General features: G+C 39.3%; 1 protein-coding gene across 1 annotated transcript in view; it reads left to right on the top strand.

Moving 5' to 3' along the window:
* The window catches only part of RAP1GDS1 (RAP1, GTP-GDP dissociation stimulator 1), a 129,267-nt gene extending 109,211 nt beyond the window's left edge, over positions 1-20,056 (top strand). Inside the window, exons 6-15 of the mRNA XM_009883054.1 lie at positions 1,406-1,534; positions 3,940-4,065; positions 6,806-6,949; positions 7,220-7,351; positions 7,761-7,895; positions 9,416-9,541; positions 10,524-10,663; positions 13,611-13,737; positions 15,079-15,207; positions 19,389-20,056. Of these exons, the coding sequence (XP_009881356.1) occupies positions 1,406-1,534; positions 3,940-4,065; positions 6,806-6,949; positions 7,220-7,351; positions 7,761-7,895; positions 9,416-9,541; positions 10,524-10,663; positions 13,611-13,737; positions 15,079-15,207; positions 19,389-19,516 (1,316 nt within the window). The 3' untranslated portion in view covers positions 19,517-20,056. The remainder of the gene's footprint in view (positions 1-1,405; positions 1,535-3,939; positions 4,066-6,805; positions 6,950-7,219; positions 7,352-7,760; positions 7,896-9,415; positions 9,542-10,523; positions 10,664-13,610; positions 13,738-15,078; positions 15,208-19,388) is intronic.
* The last annotated feature ends 3,218 nt before the right edge of the window (positions 20,057-23,274 follow it).

The raw sequence follows: 23,274 nt of genomic DNA, 5'->3' as shown, positions 1-23,274 counted from the left end.
CCCCCCGCCACCCCCACCCCCCTCAAAAAAAGGAAATTCAGTTACTGGTAAGTAATACAGTTTTATTAAAGATGTTAAGCCATGAGGATTCCTGCTCATCCCCAGTAACCTGTAATAACCATGCCATTTACTTAGTATACCAAATTGATAATTATTATAAAAGTATTTTATAATGACTGTAACTGTACTGAACATTCCAGAATCTTTTCATAATTTTTATTATATGAAAATTTCAAACAAACTTGGCAGAATCTTGAAGGCAAAGAGTTTTCCCAAAGCATGAGATGATACTAAATTTGCTAGAGTTAAGTTGTAATATGTTTTTTATCTCCCTGTAAAGATCTGCAATTTTTCTGGCTCTGATTCCACAGATGTAAGAACTCCAAATTATTTCAGTTGCTCAGAATGAACTCCTTAAAAAAATAATGAATTCCCCTGTAGGTCTTGACCCAAAGCTAAATGAAGTAATAACAATTCTCTTGGATTCACTGGGCTTTGGATCCTCGTCTTTTGAGTCTGTAACATTTAAACATAGTTAAAGTGCTTAGAAACAAAGGAAAAAAAGACGCTTAGGAAAATTGCTAAACAACGTCTGGTGTGTTCATGTCTGCTTCATTCTATTCAACTGTGAAACAATGTTTTTTCTTCTTTGCTATGTTAAAGGTAGAATGTGTAAGAGAAAATATCGTTATAAATAATCCTTTAAAACAATCATGTTTCTGCCTAACCATCAAAGCATCTTTCTATTTGCAGACATCTAGGAGCAATAACTTTCTTACTTGTAAATACTATAAACTTTCACCCTATGCAAGAAATTATCAGAATGGCTTCTAAGGACTTTTCTTAAATCTTCCATTTTTTTTGTCTTTATTAAACTTTCTTTTTTCTCAAGCTCCTCATAATCTACATTGTGACTTCCTGTGTTTATAAAACTTCTCATGTTTATTTCAGTGCCAGTTTATATTCATTCTAATTTTAATTTTCCAGTTTTGATCTTTAAGGGAAAAAACAGTATATAGGAACATGCTCTCAGATAAATAATTATTTCACTGACATAGTTTTGTTTGATTTCAGTCAGCTAGTCTCAGTGAGCTCAGAATCAAACCCAACATGTATTAGGAACTTGATAACCACAAAATGATCAGTAGCTGCGTAACCAACTATACCCTATGACCATAATCAGGAGGGGATATTTCTGGGAATATATCCCATTGCCAGGGGCAGAGGGAATTACGAGTCCGTATCTCAAATCTGGACCAGATCCTAGTGTAGAAGAGTAGAGGAGACAGACATTTTAATGCTGCTTTGCCTAGAAGTTGCTTTGTGTGAAAAATGCTTTTTTGCTTTAAAGAGTAGTACTACGAACAGAAACTCTAACTCACTGTTGCACTTTCTTTTTATGTAGATACCCTGCAGTCACAGCTTATCAATATGGGTGTTATTCCTACATTAGTGAAATTGTTGGGTATTCATTGCCAAAATGCAGCTCTGACAGAGATGTGCCTTGTTGCATTTGGCAATTTAGCAGAACTTGGTAAGTCCACAATATTATTCTCAAATTTACATCCAGTTTTTGTAAAGTTAAATCTTAAGACTAACAAAAGCCTTGTGCTGATGCTTGTTCCATGCCTTTTGGTACATTCAAAATTTAAAGCAAGCAATTTCTGCTTATTGCCTCTAAAATCTATAGTTGTCTCTTTTTTTTTTTTTTTCCCCTTCAGAAACTGAAATTTATTTGGGTACTTAGTACAACCTTATGTTTTATGTTAACATTCTTCAATGCAACTAAGCCCATTTTAAATCATCTAAACAATATTTCCTGAGCATTGCTACTTACTGTGAATTATGTATTAATAATATAAATAATGTATCCTGGTGCAACTCCACAAAGTAATACTGGGATTCAGTTTGGCTCATGGAAATCACTGAATGAAACTGAGACAAGCACAGTTCATAAATCTGCCTATACAATATTCATCTAGGTATAGAGTTTTAACAAGTTCTAGACTAAATGCCTGCATGTATAAATCATGAATACTACTAAGCTGTAGATGCTATTTTTAGCAAGTTTCCTTACAACTTCATTTAAATTGAAGTTTGTGGTCCTGCTTTGATCCATCATCTTTGCAAGTGGATTAGTTTTCAATGGAATTCCACAAAGCATAAACCAACAGTTTGTTAGGAGACATGGGTTTATCACTTGCGTTGTACATTGCTGCTGTTCTTTTGCTAACTTATTCAGTGAAATTTTAGTCTTAAGAGGTTTTTTTGCACTGGAGTACAATAATATAGCAGTTATGATGTCATCCTGTATTTCAAAACGTGAAAGATATCCGTCAGTTTGTATTCTTTGGTGGCCTGAGGTTATTCACTACTGCCCTAAGTTCATAGATTTCAAGGCCAGAGAGAGTATCATGTTATCTAGTGTAGTCTGATCACATGCATAATACCTTTGCTTATAGCAGACAAGTCTACTTAACAAAACAACAACAGAAAGAGCCATCAAAACAGCACTAAAGAAATTAATAGATCAGAGATCTTCAAGATGGGCACTATGTATTGTGTCTGCACAACAGAAAGTATAATACAAGTTTTATAGTGGAAATTCTAGGGCTAAAATGCAACTAAAACCATAAGGATATTAAATATAATAAATGGCATCTTCACTGAGAACTACATTTCCTTTTCCTCTTTGGAAAGATCCAGCTTTGTCCAGTTGAGTAATAAGAACCATGGGAAAGAAGCTTAACAGCAGCTGCTTCCCCTCCTGTTCCCATACGCTGAAAAGATGTTAGTTCTTTAAGACTGGCATAAAATTAATTTAGCTTGTCATACTTTAATCTCCCTGAAGCAATAGCTTAGTCAATCACATTGTAACGGTAATATTTTATTTTTGCCTTGTAACTTCAGGGAATTTTATTGTCAGGTTGTCATTTTTCATCACTTAAGAGAAAACTGCATTCCACAGATCCCTTGAGAAGCACTATATGAAACTCTTATTCTGTGTCAAAGCAGGGCAAAAACCCAATAAAGAGTGTGATGGTTCTGCTTTTAAAAATACTGGAAAGGTCAAAAATCCACGTAGAATGTGCTATGCAGTCATGCATATTGAGAGAAAACAATAATGGGGTGTGCAAAAAAGGGTCTAGGTCTGTAGTTCATGCTTTTCCCCAGTCCCTAGGGTCAATTCTACATTAAAATAATCCCTAACCATCCGTTAGAGCAGCAGCAAAGGTGCTGGAAGGTTTTATAACTACAGATGGCCCTCAGGAGGTGGCAACGGGAGAATGCAGAACACCAGCCCTACCGCCTGCATTCCCTGTAATACTGCCAGTGAGGACAAATAAGATACGGGCATGGAGTAAAAGGTGCTTTTGCTGAATCTACATTTGAAGAACCATTATCTGCTGGCTAACCTCCTGGTAGCAAGCTAGCCCATCTGTAAAGCTGCTTCTGTGCAGTATGAAATGACCACGCAACAGCCACGCACAGATTTCAAAGGAAATGTCACCATCATGAAACCATGTAAATACCGAAGCATTCAGTACAACTCTTCATCTCTCCCAGAGAAAATGCAGTATATAATTTGTTAGTCTTCCTGTTAAGCTGAAGGGAATCCAAGACTTAATATGTATTTTTGTAATGTTACTGTTTCTATAGCTACCTTTACATTCTGTTGGGCAGAAACAGCCCCAACAGCCTTGATCGTATATTTATATATTTTTAACAGCCTTAATCATAATTAATTCAGGTCAGTACATTTATCTTAAAGTGTTAGATATTTTTCTTTTCATTTAGTGACAAGCACAAGCCTATTGTTCTTGTCTGTGCGCTATTAGTCATCTTACTGAATAAACCTGGTAATAAAGAGAAAAAAATAGCCCTACCTTTTGATGTGATTTGTTTACTTGAAACTCAATTTTTCCTTTTGCTTCACAGAGTCAAGTAAAGAGCAGTTTGCCTACACAAACATTGCTGAAGAGCTTGTGAAACTGTTCAAGAAGCAAATAGAGCATGATAAAAAAGAGATGATTTTTGAAGTTTTGGCTCCCCTGGCAGAGAATGGTGAGAATATGATTTATTTTTTTCTTACGCTATTTTTTATTCATTCCATTATATGTATTTTCATATATCGGTGTCTTTTTCAGGGACTAAACACAGAGTAACAGCTGGCTTATTCAGAAGCCACCATGGTTGATCCTTGTGATGACAGTTTCATATGAAATGAATGGGTTTTAATTGTCTGAGCACATGACAGGAGCTGACAAATTGTTGATACCAATTCCACCTCTGATTCATTCTGTGTATGATTATGTTATATTTTATTTCCCTTACCTGCAGTGGGAAAAAAAAAATCAAGCTGCTTTTACAACATTTGTCTACAAAATGCTGGCTCAAGCGTTCATGGTCTGTTACAGCACCAGTCATTACGTCATTTCCTGGGATTGCAGAACCACTGGCATTTCCATTTACTATGGACATATTTTTGCAAGGGGCACGTTGATTGCAGAGCTAAGAGTTGGATGCTCTCCCCCTACTGGTCATTGAGAGATCGCATTAATTTGAGTGTTCGGTAGCATATATTATGGTAGCACCAGGTAGCCCCAGGAGACTTGAGTTCCATTCACTGCTCAAGCCAATGCGGGAAGTGATGTCTGTCTGATCACATGTGGTCCGGGACGTTCCTCCCAAGTGAGTTCTTGGTGGTTTGTATCATCCACCATTTGCCCTTAAGGGAAATGAAGAAATGAGTTAACAGGTGGAGCTGGACTGAAGTGGGAAGCAGTTCCGAGTATGGAAGACATGATGGTATTTGATGGCTTTATAACCTTGTTTTAGTCACCCCATCATTAAAGCTTGTTTGAATGGAATTATTAGATAGAATTGTAAACTCTAATGATTTAGGTTTTATCTTACTCTGTTCTACACAAAACTATGTCAGTTTTACACAGTAGAAATCAAGATAAATTTTTACCGCAATTTAAAAAGTTTTGTCTTTCATTTTAAGTGGTATGTAAAATCAGGATTCCTTTTTTCAGTTCTAAAAATGCACATTTTGCCAAAATAGTCATTTATTAAATAATAACTAACAAGTTGCTCTAAGATAGTTCCATCCTTGGAGACTGACACAGAATTGGGTCCAACCTTTTGCTAGTTTGGCATATTTCAGTCCAAATGCTTAATTTTTCTTAGACTATGTTTTATAGTCGCAATAAAATTTGAGAAGTTTACTGCTGCTGAATATAACTCAGGTGCTTGCATGTTATGAGGTAGTCAGCTGAACTCTTCCACTGTGGATTCAAGGCATACTTCAATGAGTTCACTGTGCTGGTCTTTTGATTGTAGATAATTAGCAATAGGTCAGCAGGCAAAAACATCTAAATGAAGTATTTGCAGAGTCTAGATTTTGGTGGCTGGGTTTGGGTTGGTTTTTTTTGAGTTTTTTGTTTTGTTTTGTTGTTAAGGACACTGGAGTAGCAATTTATCTTTCAAATCACAGCACACCTGCAACCTGGTATTCTGTAACTAAGGGAACTCTCTATTTTTTGAAGTACCTCAATGCATAAGTACCTATTCTAAAACATCCCAACTGGGTATTTTGCATTCCCTAACATAGTTCATGAGAAGGTCAGCTGCTCTTAGAGGAACAATGAATTTTACTCAGGCAAAAAGCCTAGTGACAACAGGAAACAGAGTCAGTCACATCCTTCACCAGAGGTAGAACACTTCTCACCCAGTTGTCGCTTGTAAACTATATGAAAAAAATATTTCCAAAGCTTTAGCCTTTAAAAATATTTTAACTTGAGTTAAACTCCTTATTGTTACACCACCATTTCATGCAGAGAGCTAAGAGAAATCCATTTGTTTGCACATTTTTACAGAGGTTTGTAACTGTGCTTTCTAAAATCAGCATGCAAAAACTACCAGAATCACTTCCACATAACAAAGACATAACATGGCATCAGACAGCCTGCCATTCCTTTTTGCTTAACAGAAAGGGAGTTCTGGCATATAAAGGAGATTCCCAGCTCCAAGTTTACAAGGAAAAACCTGTTAAAGACTGTGTTGTAGATAGAAAAGAAAAAATATTGCTCCCAAGTCCTATTTGACTACCTGAAAAACAAGTTTATGACCTTCTCTGTTGAGCCTTGTTGCCAATAAACTAAGAAATGAGTTTGCCTCATCAGTTTCCAGTTTTTCTTCAGTCACAACGAATTTCTCTCCCAACCCAGCTTTTTGAATTTGTCCTTACTGTAGTCCTCCTACAGCCCTTCCAACGAATGGCAGAAATCTTGGGTCAGCTAAAAGAAATAGGCTATTAGTTGCTCTAAGGTTTCATCAAAAAGTTCTGTATTTTATACTTGCATGTCTTAGTGAAGTAAGTAGCTCTTCTGTACATGAAATAGAAGAAAAAACCCTAAGTTTGTTCTGCAACACAGTTGAAAGTCTTTGTGAAAGCCCAAACATGACACAGTCCTTATGAGTCTGCTGCATGATGACTGAAATGCCAAAAGTTTGCTGTAGAGATTTATCCTCATTTTTGACAAGTAAAGAGCAGCTCCATACACTTCTGCATATAGTTGTGCTCTAAAGGCAGTCCAGGGCTGGGGGAGCACCTGGTAGATGAATACTAACAGAACTTGCCCCTGAGAATTTAAAATAAAAAAGTTGCAGTTTTATCTACATAAGCTGTCAGTGAAACCATTGACATCGCTACTTATTTTCACAGTCTGCCCTGTGTGTATGTACAATAGATGTATTAAAAATCTTGATTCTGACTCCTATTATCCATGCTATTTGTCAGATGTCATTAAACTGCAGCTGGTTGAAGCAGGCTTGGTGGAGTGCTTACTTGAGATCGTCCAGAAGACTGTGGACAGTGACAAAGAGGATGATATCGCAGAACTTAAAACAGCTTCTGATCTTATGGTTTTATTATTGCTTGGAGGTGAGTACAGTGCGTCACTACCTTCTGCAAAGCAACAGAAGATACTTGTAGTGCCATTTGGCTGCTGGATTTTACTATTTATTGATTTTTTTAAATAACACGGAGGACCTGCTACCTGCCAGTTAATGTTTAATGGGTCAGATTCTCTCTTCCCAGTGCAGGACTGGATTAATTGTAGTGAAGCCAGCAGAGCTTCAGAGATATAAAGAGAAATTTTTTCCCTAACAAACACTTCTTTGGCTTGTCGACTGTCTATGCTTTTTACCCCAGATGAATCCATGCAAAAGTTATTTGAAGGAGGAAAAGGCAGTGTGTTCCAAAGAGTACTTTCATGGATTCCTTCCAATAGCCATCAGCTACAGCTTGCAGGAGCACTGGCTATTGCAAATTTTGCCAGAAATGGTAAGAATATGCCATAATAGTTTATGTTAATTTATCTGTGCCCTTCTATCACTCTCTGTCTGTACAGCTACAAAGAAAAACTGCATGTCATGGTAAAGCTAGTATTGAGGTATACAGCAACATCAGTAGTTTTATGCTTTACAATCCTGAAAAGCATTAAGCCTACTTTAAAAACACTGTTTCACATTTGTAGAGAGGTATAGGGGATTTCTGCCGTCTTCAGTGTTTCTTATATCACTCTTCTAAATTTGTCATGAGCACTGCAACTCCCATTGATGATGATGGTCAAATTCTCAACAATAAAATCTAGGAAGGAGCAAGGAAATAACCCTTCTATTCTTAAAAAGCTCTTGTAAAGAATCTTAGTAATAATCTTTCATTCACAAGTGACTTGTCTCATCCCGCACAGATGGAAATTGCATCCATATGGTGGATAATGGCATAGTTCAAAAGTTGATGGATCTGCTAGACAGACATGTGGAGGATGGAAATGTAACTGTGCAGCACGCTGCACTGAGTGCTCTCAGAAACCTGGCTATTCCTGGTAAGCCTCACTTTGCATTGCTAATTAGCCGAAGGTGAAATTCTGTTCTCCCATTGCACGCCCCACCCCAGGGGATGAGGGTGGGAGAACTGACTGACAGTGCCAGAGGCAGGTCAGACTGCTGCTTTTCATTCAGGCCCGTCATCACTTTTATGTCTCTTGCACAGCAGTTGTGGCCAGCAGTTTTAAAGACATCACAGGCTTATTGACCATTCTTTACCACTTTGATCCCACAGTACCATCCCCCACCAAGGAAAGGGCAGCTTTGTAATAGGCAGGAAGCTCAGGAGGCCTCGGATATGATTTCTCAATCCTTTCTGTCCAAAGCACAGCATTTTGTTTGTTTGTTTCATTTGACATCTCTCTCACAGCTGAGGGCCCCACCAGAGAGCAGTGGCGGCTTTGTTGAAACACTGCCTCTTACTGTGACTTCCTCAGGCTTTAACAATTCCCAAATTAGAGCTGGAGATAGACTGTTCGAATAGCCAGCCTATTGCAATTAGTTACCATTTGTAGACAATAAACTGAATGCTAACTTTGTCATTTTTAATAAATTAATTCGTATGAGTTTTGATTACCCAAGCATAAAATGCAGAGCACATGCACATAAAAACAAAGCAAGTCTGTAATACTTGTGTATGCTTTCTCATACCAAGCCAAAAATAAGTCTTTCATCCATTTAGCCTTATTTTACTATTTGCAGTTTTGACAAACAATAACTTTCTAAAAATTATCATGCATACGTAACTAAACCCATGCAACTTTGGTAGCATGCCATTTGCTTACCTTTCTCAGGTGACTAATTCTATTTAAACTTCCATCAGTCAGTGAGCTTCCCTGTAGCCTATGCTCGAGGATGTCTGCCAGAGACCTACATAAGTTTTAATGTATACTGTTATAGACAAATGAGCAAGTAATAACTGGTTTCAGTAACGAACTGCTTGTTAAACACTACTTTGACTATGAAATATGTGGCAAACGTAGACTAGCGGAGGGGATGAAAGAGGGTTGGGGAGTGCAATACAAGGACTAGAGGCTCCAGACATGTCAGGCCTCAATGTTGTTTGTATCAAGTATTGGAACTGGGTAAGAGGTTACTCTGCTAATTAGATTCTTTAGTTCCTTTGCCTACGTGAAGTAGGACAGTATCGTTGGCAATCAGAGAAGTTTCCTCATATTTTAGAGCGCAAATATCAGCCTGGGCTTCTGCTTGATGCATTTTGTGGAAGATGCCTTTTCTACACCATGGGGGAAAAGTCAGCCTTCAGTTTATGTTCAGGCTGAACACTGGAAATTAGAAGTGCATGCTAGGAAAAAGCATTTAATTTCATACCTGTGTCGTAGCAACCGTGACATCTTCCCACAACGCAGTATTGTCAGCACAGACTCATGTTCCTGAAGTCTGTGTTCACGAGCTATTTTTCAAACTGTTTCTGAAAATTTGCTTCAAGATGGTCTTGGAAATAAACTGCATCTTCCAGAAATGTTCTTGAGATCATTCCTGTTCTTTATTCATGCAGTTGTAAATAAGGCTAAGATGCTATCAGCTGGTGTTGCAGAAGCTGTGTTGAAATTTCTCAGATCGGAGATGCCCCCTGTTCAGTTCAAGCTGCTGGGAACATTAAGAATGTTAATAGATGCACAAGGTAAAAATAAACTGTTCTTTATGTTAAATGATTCTCTTTGGTTCAGTCTGTGATATGCTGCCAAGGTTCTTACAAGAAGGAAGCAGAGGGTTTCTTAGAACTTGATTTCTGAAGTCTTGGAATAAATTTAATACATATGCAAAGGGAGAGGAATATGGGTTGACTTTTTGTCAGAACTCCTAAATCAACTACCAGGGACCCTCAGAATAGGTGTCAAATGCTTATTTACTTTTGTACTTCAGAACTCATCTACGCTGTCACATTACAAGCATGTGTTGAGGCATGAGTGTTGTAAGCTACCCTTCTGGTTTGCTGTTCACTTACTGCATTTGCTGGCTGTACCTAGCTCCTTGGAACAGACTAATGCACTTGTTAATCGATAAACTGAAATTTCAAAATGAACAAGCACCTTGTAGTTTAACAGCTTGTTCCAGGACAAGGATTTAGAAAATCAGAAGTCTGTGAAAAACCTGAAGTAGTTAATGAAATAAATTAGCCAAGTATTTATTTTTGATCCAGACCTGCAGATTTTTTCAAATGATCAGTTCTAGCAAAGCCATTAGATATGAAATAGAAATCCATTGAAGAAACTTATGTGACTTATAATCTATAAAACCTAATCTAACTGACCACAATGCTGCCTTCCAGCAGCAGTCCCTTGTGGGTTTAAATTTTTGAGCTAGCTCACCTGGGAATGTGACATCTCCTGTATTTTCCCTACTGTTAATCAATGTACAAGCCTTATTAACTGGGCTGATAAGTTGTTTTCAAAAACTGGATTATGAATGTTTTTCTGTATTTTGTTTCCATTTTGACTGGCTTTACTTACTTCCATGCAGCCTAGACTTTTCCCACTGTTAGTGCAAGCTAGTGAAGTTCTACTTAAACTGCTCCTAGTTAGTAACTTTCAGTTTATTTTTCTAGCACTTACTTAAAAAAGTGACAACTTTTTTTGTGTGTTATTGGCTCTGGCATCATGTAGCAGAAGCAGCTGAACAGCTGGGCAAAAATGTAAAACTGGTGGAACGATTGGTGGAGTGGTGTGAAGCCAAGGATCACGCAGGTGTGATGGGAGAGTCCAACAGACTACTTTCTGCACTTATACGACACAGCAAATCAAAAGTAAGTTAGTGGTGAAAAAGGTCAGCTTGTAAGAACTAAGAGTTATCTCTGCACTTGGTATCGGTAGCCGAGGCCTCCAGTATGTAATCCTTCTGGAAAGCCAGGTTGGTTAATTCATGTGCTACATCTCCTCTGTCCCTGGGACCTGCCAGTCAAACCCAACCAGCAGGTTTAAATGCTCACTGGAACTACATAGTTAAAAAAATTTGAAACAAAGCAAAACAATTTCAGAGTGGTGGGGCAGTTGAAGGACCTCATTTAGGATTCACGTGGCTAAGTCTTGACTCATTTTTATTTGTATTGTATCCTGTAGAAGTTTAGCATGCCATATTTTCCACATTTTAATGATGGTATATATGAAGAATCACTGCACTCAGCTGTTATGATCTTGCTATATATTTATATAAAAATGAGATGTACAGTCTGTCCCCCTAGTCTTCATATAGCGTAGTTCAGAGTTTTGAGATTCTATCAGATCATTAGAAATGATCATTTATTCCAAATTCTAACGAAGCTTGTTTGTACACAGCAAAAGGTATGACATGAGGAGAAACTGTGGGACAGATGAGTTCTGTCCCTCCCATCACCTTCGCGTCAACCAAATACCTTTACATAAGGAGTCCAAGTCCACAGTCCTTGCCCAGGAAAGTATTAGGCAAAACAGAGCCCTAGACAGGATGAAAACATCTCATCTGGAAACAAGCTATTTCAGGCTCAGACTTCATTTAGTGTGTTCACTGATATGAACACAGGCTGCATGACTGAGTTTAAATAGCAAGTGTGCTTTGGACAACTCAGACTTTAACAGTGACCTCTTCATTCATGTGTGGCATTTGCAAAGTGAAAAACATATTGTGGACCTGATCTATACTGAGCCTCTCCAAAACCAAATCAACAGGACTTAACGAGATTTATATCTTTCCTGATTTCTAATTTTACTGTCTCTCTCTGATGCCTAGTCTCCATTTTATGTTCAGCCTCTAAACTGATCAGGTTTAGTTTTTATTAAGTTCTCATTTTTTTATACATCCAAAATACACAGTCCACAAAATGCATGTGTAGATAGCATATGCCACCACAGATGCAAGTTTTTATCAATACAGGAAAACAGAATTCAGTCCTAAATACAGAGACATTTTTGATGGCATCAAATAGATATTAATAGAGAAGTTAACAGAATTATCACAGTTAAACCTTTGTGTTGTTTACAAGATTCATAGAGGAAACTTGACAGGAAGAGGAAAACATCTGAGAGGGTCGAGTTTTTTTAATGCTTTTACTGCCCTCTAGGTTTGAATATGAGTACTGCTGGATGGTTCTTTAGAGCACATCAGATTTTAATTTGGTTTTTAATTTTAAAGGATTTGGGGTAATATTTACAAAAGTGACAGTAGCTTAGAAAACTTGTATCTCATTCTAAAAACATGGAATAGGTACTTGTGAGTTAAGCCACACCAGCACCAAACCTCACTGCTGTCATCTCTTCTATCTATTTGGTACTGCCTTTTAGTAAGTGATGTTCATCAAAATAAAAAATTCTGATGTCAAAGGTGCTGATTGATTCCCAAAGCTTATATAACCAAAATTCCACACCAATTCAAACAGTAATTAGCACTTCCCAGATTATTCCACTAAGTCTCAAAATTACTTTGAAGTTCAATTAGAAAAATCGCAAATAATAAAACACATCATTGCAAGTAAGGAAAAATATAAAAATACTTACATGCCTGCATACATTATGACATTCAGTAAAAACAGGTCTTATATGTGAAATTCTTGAGTCATTAGGCTATGACTTGTGCCACTAACATCCTCAGTATGATTAGCTAAAAACATTTCCTTTTTCAAGGTTTATGACCATATTGTGTCTGTTCCCTTACATGAAGAACATCACTGCACAGCCTGTGCAAGCACCGGATCATAAATCATTCTAAACGCATCGATTAATGAGTTTTGACTTGTGGCTGGAGTAAGAAAAGGATGTGTGCTTTAAATGGAAATTCAACACATCATTGATTAAAAATTTAAATCTGAATTAAATCAGATTCTTTTTTCAAGAAATAACTACTATTTCAAAACTTTGTGCACCCACAGAACAAATAAAAAAAAATAAAAACCAAACCGCATTTCCATGAAGTTTCCCTTCAGCATTCCAAGTTACCTGATTTTTTTCAGGCAAACATTTTACAAGTACTTTTGAGACATAAAATAGTGAAAACATTAGGTGCAAACTCACTTTTTAAATGACAATTAACAAGTAATCAAAGACCTGCAGACACCAGAAGTCTTTATTCATCCTTTTTACATATGGAAGTTGGATCAAATTTTGGACTTGAAAACAGAATCCCAGCCACATATTTTTAAACTGCTTTAAAGCCATTTAAGTCACACAGCATTTTCACTTCAAGTACACCATTTCTATTATGTAGTAAGGTGGAATATTGGTGATCTCATCTCTCTGAACATGAAAACTCTGAAAATTCATGGGGAGAGATGAAGTATTTGATAGCTTTAATAAAAATATATTCTTGTGTTTCCTTTACCCAAATGGGTGGTTTGTAGGGCGCTTTTGATAAGCTGCTCTCAACATCACAACATAAAGAAGGGGAAACACATTCAAACATTACAGAGTGGGCTCATTGTTAGGCGACTGATGGCACACCATGAGAACTTGAGTTACACAGTATAACCTGGAAGAGAGTTAGTTACATGTGTCTTAGATTATTCGTGTGGTTAACTGGCTTGGTTTAATAGGTTGTATCTTATAATTGCAGTGTAAAAGCTGATAATTTAGAGGCCCACACATGCGTGCATTTATTTGTAAGTGATTGTATGTGCATAAAGCCAACGAGTATCCTTACCCAAAGGTAAACATCCGTGACAATTTCATTACTTAATGCAGTTTGTATGCAATGCAGAATTTTTTCATTTCTGTTATTTATTTTAGGATGTAATTAGGACCATTGTACAGAGTGGTGGCATCAAGCATTTAGTAACCATGGCAACCAGTGAACACGTAATAATGCAAAACGAAGCTCTTGTTGCGCTGGCATTAATAGCAGCTTTAGAGTTAGGTGAGTATCCCAGTGGTTAAACTCGTACCTGTTTTCTTTCCAGTCTGTGCCCAAGAGAAGCCATAGAGGGAGAGTTGTGTGAGTTTCTTTTGCAATGTAGAAAAGCCTTCTCCTTCCACCTGCCTTTCAGGAGCACAAAAATACATGACAGTTCATGCAGACACAGGCAGGCAATAAGATTAAGCAGAAAACTGGAGTTCGCTGGTAATACAGTGTCTGCTCCATCATTCCGGGAGGTAATCACATGATCTAGAGAGGTCCTCGAACATAACTTTCAGATTTTGGGTAAAACCCAAAAGGCTAACAGTTAATAAAATCGTAATTTGGCGTGGAGACTGTATGACCTGACTACATTCCTACACTGCAATGGTTAATGCCCTTTTGAGAGGGCTTATCAAAGTAAAACTCTCACTTACCTAATTAGCGAGAGTTAGAGAATACACACAGAGGTGGATGATGCCCCCAAAATGTCTTTTATTATGAAGTTCCACAGAAATAGGTGCAAGAGTTGCCATATGAAGGCTGAGATGATTACATGTCTTGACCTGCCTTTGTAATACCTCAGCTTACCAAACAAAACAAGTAAATGCCCAACAGAGGTTTTGTTTATCCTATCTGCTTGCTTATTAACTAAGGTAACACACTAAACAGGCAACATTACATATTTTTTTGCTCTTTATTTCACCTCTTCCCATCGTGTACTAGAAGAATGCTATGGTCAGCTTCCAAATTGCTGCCAATTCATCAGGGAATTGTTTTAATTAAAGGGAAGAATGTTCCTATTCACCAGACTCATCTAACCCTTCTTTGTCTTCAGACATGTAAAGGTTTCAAGCCTGAATTCAGTATACTTTTTTTAGAAAACTACAGAGGAAATAATTCACACTCTGATCTTGAGAAGTTTTTCCCAGCCTTTCCAGCGGACCCTGAGTTCCCTCTACCATGGAATCAAGAATTACACCATGTATTTACTCAGACAAAATTTCCAAAAGCAAATTCAGGCAATGAAAGTCTTGAAAGCTGAAATATTGCAGGTGTTGGCCTCAGTTGCTAGAAACCCTGGTGGCTTTTCCATCAGCTCATTGCACATTTAAGACTGGATTTTATCATTAAATGCTGTGATTGTCCTTTCAAGCATTTAGGCTAGTTTACATTTTTATAGCAAGAGCTGTGGTTCGTATCATCATACCATCTAATATGTGCTTCAGTTTTATGACAAGTTATGTACCACAGCACCACTTTGACTACAGTGAGAGATCCATGTTTCAATAAATGGCTAACACACAGAAGCATCAAATAAAGTGGCACTTCCAGATTTACAAATTTTCATTTGTATTTCAGTCACTGCTGAAAAGGACCTTGAAAATGCTCAACTTGTTCAGATTCTACACAGACTGCTCTCAGACGACAGGAGTGCTCCAGAAATAAAATACAACTCCATGGTGCTGATCTGTGCCCTTATAGGATCTGGTGAGTATTCAGGAGGGGCTGCTTTCCTAAGAGATTTATGCATATAACCTTAGTTCACTCTTTTAGCCTGAACATAGAACATGTGCAAACGCACTCTGAGACTGGTTCTCTGTTCACAATGAATGTACACAGAAGGGTTCCATCTACTATGACACTTTATTTATAGCGTTTATTTATAGTGTCAAGAAAGAGGCTGTTAACTCAGTTTTGGATTTTAACTGAAGAAATTGGACTCTGGCTTCTGCAGGATGCAGCTACCTCAATCTTTGACTGACAGGAAAGAAATGAAAGGCATTTAAAACTGTACAGTATCAGACTTTCTTTGCAAATATGCAGATAACAAGAACTTCATTTTCACCTTTAGCTGGAAGTTCCCTGTAATTGATGTGTGATGGCTTTTTTTAATTGTTCAAGTAAGGGAAGGAGCCTCCTCACTTGTAGTTTTAAATTCCTACAAGAATGTAGGAAACGAAGATACAGGTAATATTTGCAAAGACACCCATGCACACAAATAAGTCATTAGTACAGCACATAGGCTATAACCCTACTTTAGAAGGCATCCTCACGCTTACCTCACTAGGAAGAGTCCTCACATGCTCAGCCCACCAGGCACAACTGTTCAGGGTTGCTTTGACAGACGAGGAGGACATGCTCTAACACATGCCAGTGCTGGACGCTGTGAAGTCTAATCTTTCTGAGCTAACCCTCTGCTAAAGGTCAGACTGTTTTTGAGGATGGTGTAGCAAGCTATGATTTGATATTGCAGCTTCCCACCTGTGTATGGGCAAACAAAAAAACCACAAACAAACAAACAAACAAAAAAGAGCAAGGTATCATGGGGAAACTGGATTTCCAGCTGAGGTTTCAAGAAGTGGCTACATTTCTTTCATTCAGTTCTTTAAGAACTATTTACTCTGTGGAAGGAGAGAAATTTCATTCCATTAAGGTTTCAGAATTTACAGACAACTAAGATGACAAAGAACTGGATTAAGTACAGAAAGGTGGAAACTCAGAGCCCGTCTGCACACAGCTTGGCAAGTGTGAAACGTTTGAAGGTTCTGAACAGATGAGTTTATAGCAATTCAGTTGAACTGACTAAAAGTTATCATAGCTGAGTGTCTGCTGTCTCTGTAAACACAGCTGCTTTTTTTTTGTTGTTCTTAAACAGAGTTCACCATGCCTGCTGTAAGTGTAGCTCTGCTGACCTGTACATCCATGTGACTGAATGCTGTATTACTGCCACCTTAAAGGAACAAATACTTGGTTTTAGAGCAGTACAGAATCATAGAATCATTGCATTGTTTGTGTTGGAAGGGATCATAGAGAGCATCTAGTTCCAACCCCCCTGCCATGGTCAGGGACACCTCCCACTAGACCAGGTTGCTCAAAGTCCCATCCAGCCTGGCCCTGAACACCTCCAGGGATGGAGCTTCCACAGCTTCCCTGGGAAACCTGTTCCAGTGCCTCACCACCCTCAGAGTTAAAAATTTCTCCCTGACATCTAATCTAAATCTACCCTCTTCCAGTTTAAAGCCATTACCCTTCATCCTATCACTACACTCCCTGATAAAGAGTCCCTCCCCATCTTTCCTGTGGGCCCCCTTTAGGTACTGGAAGGCTGCTATAAAGTCTCCCTGGTGCCTTCTCTTCTCCAAGCTGAACAACTAGGAGAGGTGCTCCAGCCCTCTGATCATCTTGGTGGCCCTCCTCTGGACCTGCTCCAACAGGTCCATGTCCTTCTTATGCCGGGTGGGGGCCCCAGAGCTGGACACAGTACTCCAAGTGGGGTCTCACCAGAGCATAGTAGTATATGCTACTATATTGTATACACATATGAACGTACAAAGATAGTGCTCAAAGTTTGCTAACTAGCCTCAGCTCCCAGTAATGTTTAGATGTAATTTAGATGTTACTCACAACCTTATTGAGCCATTTTGTGCTTGGGATTATCCATCCATTCTGATGTAAAGCAGAAGCCTTTCTGCAGAGGTTCCCCCTCAGTCTCACTGTGTTGTTCTTGTGTGTATTCCCACTGCTTCCAACTAAAATAATCCTCAGAAATTCTGCCTGACACTTGCATTTTCCCTTCCCTGAATCTTGTCACCTGCAAGATTGATCAAGTTACTTAAAGTCAAATGCCTGTCTCTATTCCACCAGAGTAGGAAAGAGTCTTGTCTTAGAAGGCTTTTTAGGGTTATCCAACTGGCGGAGTTCAGTCTGCCACCACACCGTAAGCTTTGCCTAGACATGAGGTGTCTTAGCCGGCTCCCAGGGAACAAAGAGCACGTTACTGCAGTATGCAGCTGTAAAGTTAAGGCCCAGCATGTGGCTGACCCAGTGTTCAGCCCTGCTGTCTGATGAACAGACCTGTGTAACATCAGTGAGTACACGGGAGTAACAACCGAGCAACCCTGGTATTAACTTTTGATAATTTTTTTTAAACTATTTTAACCAAGGGGGGGTGGGAATCAAAGAGCCAAGTCTGCTCTTTGCATGTGAAAATACTAAAATACGTCTCCCACCCAGCTCTGCCTCCAATTTAACTTCCACCACTGTCTCCCCACAGTGAGTATTTATATTTACATTTCCATATTCTACTGTAAACAGACCTGTGTAGCCATTTTAAAGTAATTGACCCCAGTATAGTTCCATAAAGACTAGAAGTGGTTTCACTGGTTTAATTATTGGTAAGTTTAATTCTCCAGTGATCACTGTTGTTACTATCCTTTGTTACAGGGTATCTGGTATCGCATTTAACTTGATGTTGCCAACAGCTGTTCGTTAAGCAGTAAATATTTACATGTGATATTTGTCATCTGGAAGTTGCTTTTGCACCTGAGTGAATGGATGGAAGGGGGGAAAAATTAGGACAAAGGAAACATAACAAAGAATCAGCAAAAGCAGAGCATTCATAGTTGGTACAGTCACTTCTGTGTGTGAGGGTCTCCAGGCTCACAGGAATCTGTATGTTAAGCAGAAGCATTCAGCCTCTGTAAAGCACAGTAAATTCCTGAAATTCTGTTCAGTAACACCTGCTTAAACATGATGATATCTTAGAAATCTGAGAAAGATCGGGAAGCGCTTACACAGCATAATCACCCCAACAGCTTCACTGATACAGCCCTATACAGGTTCCCAGGTGCACAGCAGTGGAGAGTGCCCAGCTCTTACACAGTAGGGGTTAAACTGCAAGAAAACTGAAAACACACGAACAAGAAAGTAGGTAGGAAGGGAAACAAACGTCAACATTTGCTCTTAAGAAAAAGTAAATGTGCATAGTATACAGCATAGCTAATCTGAAACAGATGGTTGGTATTTCTCCTGGGAAGCTCAGGGATTAGACCCCAACAGCACCTGGGAAGCAAAAAAGAAAAAGGCGCGTAGGTGTTTGTTGCTGAGTAGGAGTTCACTAGAGTGGCCTGGACAGGGCATGAAACAAGACCAACTTCTTTGGATCTCAGCGGTGAGATGTCTAGAGTACATGGCTTTGAGAAAACTTTTTTTTTTTTAAATGCTCAATTTTAGGAGTTGTTGCCAACCTTTCCTTATTAGTACAAAGTACAGTGCAATCCAGGATCAAAATTGTAAAGCAGTGTCTCATAGTTTCTAGTAAAACATAAGCACTGCATACATATGCACAGCATTGGGCAATGCACCGTGTGGTGTGTTTGTACTAACTTCAGCGCTGAACTGTAAATGGCCAACTTACAGTCACCCAGTGGTGACACATCCATTGAAGAACAATATCACCCACTTCACATCCCAACACAAACAACCAGAGCTGATTTGATACAGACAAATGACATAGCGAACCTTTCAAGGCAAGCTCACTTACTCAGGCTAGTTTAAGTAATAAAGCATAAAAATACTTTTACAAAAATTACTACTTCAGCATCAGTTTTGGAAGGCAATCCAGGTGGAATTTCTTAACCACTATGCAGCAGCTTCCTCCATCTCTACCTGAAATCTGTGGAGTCTGTGCGTGCCCCAGGCCCTGGAGAGTTTCCTCTCCACCCTCAAAAGCAATTCAAACAAGTAAACGAAACAATCATGTATACACACATTTGTGTGCTTGTGTATGTACAGGGTTCAGTAGAAAAGTTTCTCACACTCACCAAGCTTTTCTGTTCTTTTGCCCGTCTCATACAAAGCACCATTTCTTTTACTATTTCTTTTTCCAGAACCTCTACAAAAGGAAGTGCAGAGCATGGCGTTTCTAGAAGTCGTATCAAAACTCCGCAGCCATGAGAACAAAACTGTTGCCCAGCAGGCCTCGCTAACAGAGCAGAGACTTGCTGTAGAAAGCTGAGGAAGGTCTTGTTTCCAGTGCATCCCATCACAGATTTCACCTCTTGTCCTCCGTCCTGCTGCCGCTCCTGCTATGTTTTCTCACTGTATCACTCGTGCATGCGTGTAATGTTCCCACACAAATTGATGAACTGCTGTAGGTACCCGTCCAAAAAGGTTTCTACAAATTCATAGGTGGTGTTAACATGAACCTGTCTCCACCCATAACTGTTCTACTTGTATTCTTGTTGCTTGGGCCACATAGTAGAATGTGCATGTTGTAGTCCTATGATGACGTAGAAGTGGTACTACACAATGACTCTTTCCTCACGCCCCCTAACTGCATAACAATGTACTACTAAATTAGGGACAATACAAGATGCAGCAAGTCCAGGCTAGTGTGCTGACTCTAGGATTAAGAAGTAAATCTAGCTCCATTTTTGGTGCTTTGGAGATTCAGGTTTGAATGCGATGTACTGCTGCTCATTCACTGGTCTTGCCTATTAATGTCAAACTCGTGGTACCTAGAGGTAACAAATAAAATCTCAGTGCTCTCACTTTATCCTGTGGTTTGTCCTTTTTTGTCGTCACAAGCAGAAGCCGCGACTGTGCCACCATGCACTGGTGGGGAGCCCTTTTCGTTCCTGGCTCTGGCCCCGACGCAATCACTGCCTTTCAGTTGAGCGATTACAAAGGAAACAATTCCAACCACTTTCACTGTATGCTCACACAGAGGCACTCTGTGGTTTAACAATCGTGTGTTTCAACAGGAATACACTATACAATCCTTATCCCATAAAGCTATGCGGGTATCAGCACTCTTGGGCTTGCTTGGGATTGGGGTTTTGTTTCTTGGGTTTTTTTGTAGATGGATTTTTAAAGGCATAGCTTGCAGCAACTTTTTAACAGAACCACCTTGAGTGAGAAACGCAGCATGCAAGAGTCTTCCTTTTTCTCCTTTCCTAGGTAAAGGTGTTAGGAAATTCCCAGTTTAAGCATCTTATCTCACAGCTCCTCTTTTTGTAGGTTTGTAACATGCCAGCAACCAAACCAGCAGACAACCCTGGCAAAACAGGGAACGGTTGGGATAGCAATTTCTAGCAAGCCAGCACATTATTTTTGACGGTGCGATACCATTGTCTAGCTTGATCAAGCCCACAATGAACAATGATCACATGGGCTACAACATTTTAAAGTGAGTTCAGTGCTCCCAGTGCTGAAGTGCCAGCCTCAGAAGTTTCAGGCTCCTTTTTTTCAGCAGAGGCAGCAAACCCAGAGGCCAAGCACCCATCACGCACGCGATCCGATGCTACACGGTCGCAAAAATACTGCTTTTGACCTTCCCAGGTTTACTTCCCTGCTCCATGAAACCACTGGTTATCTCACAGACACTGTGATGGGCAGATGCCAGTCATGACGGGAAAGGGACTATGTATACAAGCTGGGTATGAGAAAAAACTTGCTTCTAATAGACAGTTTAAGCTCCGAGACTGTACGAAAATGCAGTAGATGCTACAGGAGTATTCACACAGCATAGATTCTGCATCCATTTAATCCAGTGCCAGAAACACATAGAAAAAGCCTCTAATACTAAACTTCACAACAGTCTCTTATTTAAAAAAAAAAAAAAATATTCAAAATACATTTGCTAGTAATAGTACAATAAAGCCACCGATATAGTGTAGAGCTGTGAACACAGACCAGGACCGCGTGACATCAGGCTCCAAATAACACAGAACCTCTGCACTGCTGAACATAACCAGAATGTTTACGATCACAGTTCATAGTGGACCCACACAAGCCCAAGTTTTCTCAGGCACAGAAATAATTTCCACTGATTTAAATATACCACAAAATACATTTGAAAGACCAGTTATCAATGACTTACCTGGTTCTATAAAGAGACTATTCTTTTGACGTCGGTATAAACTGCAAGTGCTTGTGACACCGACAAAAATTCCTATTCACCTGGTTGTCTAACGACCTCAGGTTAAGCATTAGGCATATCCTTATCAGCAAATTTTTCTCAGGTATACTACTGTCAGAGCAAGCAAAAGGCCAACACATATCTTTCTACTGTTCAGATGGTTTCCCTAGATGGAATATCAAGTGACTTTATTTCTAGATAAAATTTCTGTGCTAAGCCTATATACAGAAGGAATGTCTATCTAAGGGCAAGGATGGGCACATGTCGCAGTCGAAGGAGGTAATTGGAGAGATTGCATCTATCCATATAAACGCTGTGCTGTTCTGAGGTGTGCTGCAGCCTGCAGGTCATTTCTTTGTAGCTGATAAATCATTTATCCTCTGAGCCTCTTTTAATATGAGAAACGGGATCTAAGGATATTACTGTCCTGTGCATTTCACTATTCGACTGAAGACAACTGAATCGAAATTGCTCACAATAGTTCTGATTAGATGTTCAGTAGATAGATTACATCTAAGCAAAGCTTGACAGCTGCTGCTCAGACTATTTTTACAGCGGTGATGCCAGACATCGGACCTTTTAATTTGTCTACTGCCACCACAAACCACACTAAAACAATCACTGCTGCCACACTGGAGAGGACAGGCAGTACCTCCCTGGTGTGTGACTTTTGTTTGCATCTGTACAGCTTCTGCAGGACCTAGCATCACAGCAGTCAGGAAGATTAAAAGCACACATATGTTTTACATTTCACAGTGTGGAAATACAAGGCAACATTGCACTTTGGGTAAAGCACAAACCCCAATAATATGGGCCTTGGATCCAGAGGACCCTATGGTCCAATGAGCCCATGAGCCCCAGAAAAGGTCATTTATTTCAAGAGCCCTGGAAATGGTAACCAGCCACAACTTCAAGAAATCATATGCAAGTCTTAAGAGTTTGACAGGACACAGGTAGCCACTCCTCATCTCCCCCTCCATTGTGAAAATCGCTTATCCAAGCGTGTCATATCTATGCATGTTACGAAGATGCAGGCAATGCCCTTGACTTTGCTTCTTTTTAGTTGACTTTTGTTCTTCCCTTCCCCTGCAAGGCCTCCAAATTTGCATTCTTATTTTGCCAAGTCATTTCTATACATTCAGATACATGACATACATTCAGTATATGCCTGAAATATGCAAAACGCATTGGACTTCAGTTTGGATATAGAGACAGGCTTCTAAGTCACTCACGGTGGTGTTTTGTGGACAAAACTGTAGGTTTGAGACATTGAATTGGATTAGCTTGCTGTACAGTTTTTGAAATACTAGAAAATGGTGGTCTTCCTCCACTGTCTAAACAAGCACGAGACATCATTACCCATTTTTACCTGCAGCATAAAATAAGCCAGCCTCACTACTGTTGTGACATGCTGCACTTAGAAAAGTGAAATTCCCACCTTCCTTTACAGAAGTTTAACTGAGGCATGACAAACTCCCTTTGTGCTGCTCCCTGCAAAGCAGCAACTTCTGAACACCTCAGGATCACTAAAGTGATTACGGGGAAAGCGCCAACAGTTGTACTAACCAGCAGCCACAGCAGCCTGAGGAACACCAACGACCTGTCAGAAAGAAGCAGAGCATGTTCGTTAGCCAGAGACTTCCACAACAGTTGACAGTAGATATGGGATCTCCTCATGTGGGGATGAGCTCTTCACCTACTAGCTTATTATTCATTTAAGGGCAGCCAGTGGCAGCATGATAATATGTTTTGTGACTTAAGTAGAACACAATATTCTACATCGTATACGAGAAACTTGGGGATTTATTTCCCCTGTTAGTGTGGGGGAAGGCAGGCAGGGGGTCTTTCCCTGG

This window comes from Charadrius vociferus, unplaced genomic scaffold (assembly GCF_000708025.1).
Source record: "Charadrius vociferus isolate BGI_N301 unplaced genomic scaffold, ASM70802v2 scaffold410, whole genome shotgun sequence".
Taxonomy (NCBI): Eukaryota; Metazoa; Chordata; class Aves; order Charadriiformes; family Charadriidae; genus Charadrius; species Charadrius vociferus.
This window is presented reverse-complemented; position numbering and strand designations above follow the sequence as displayed.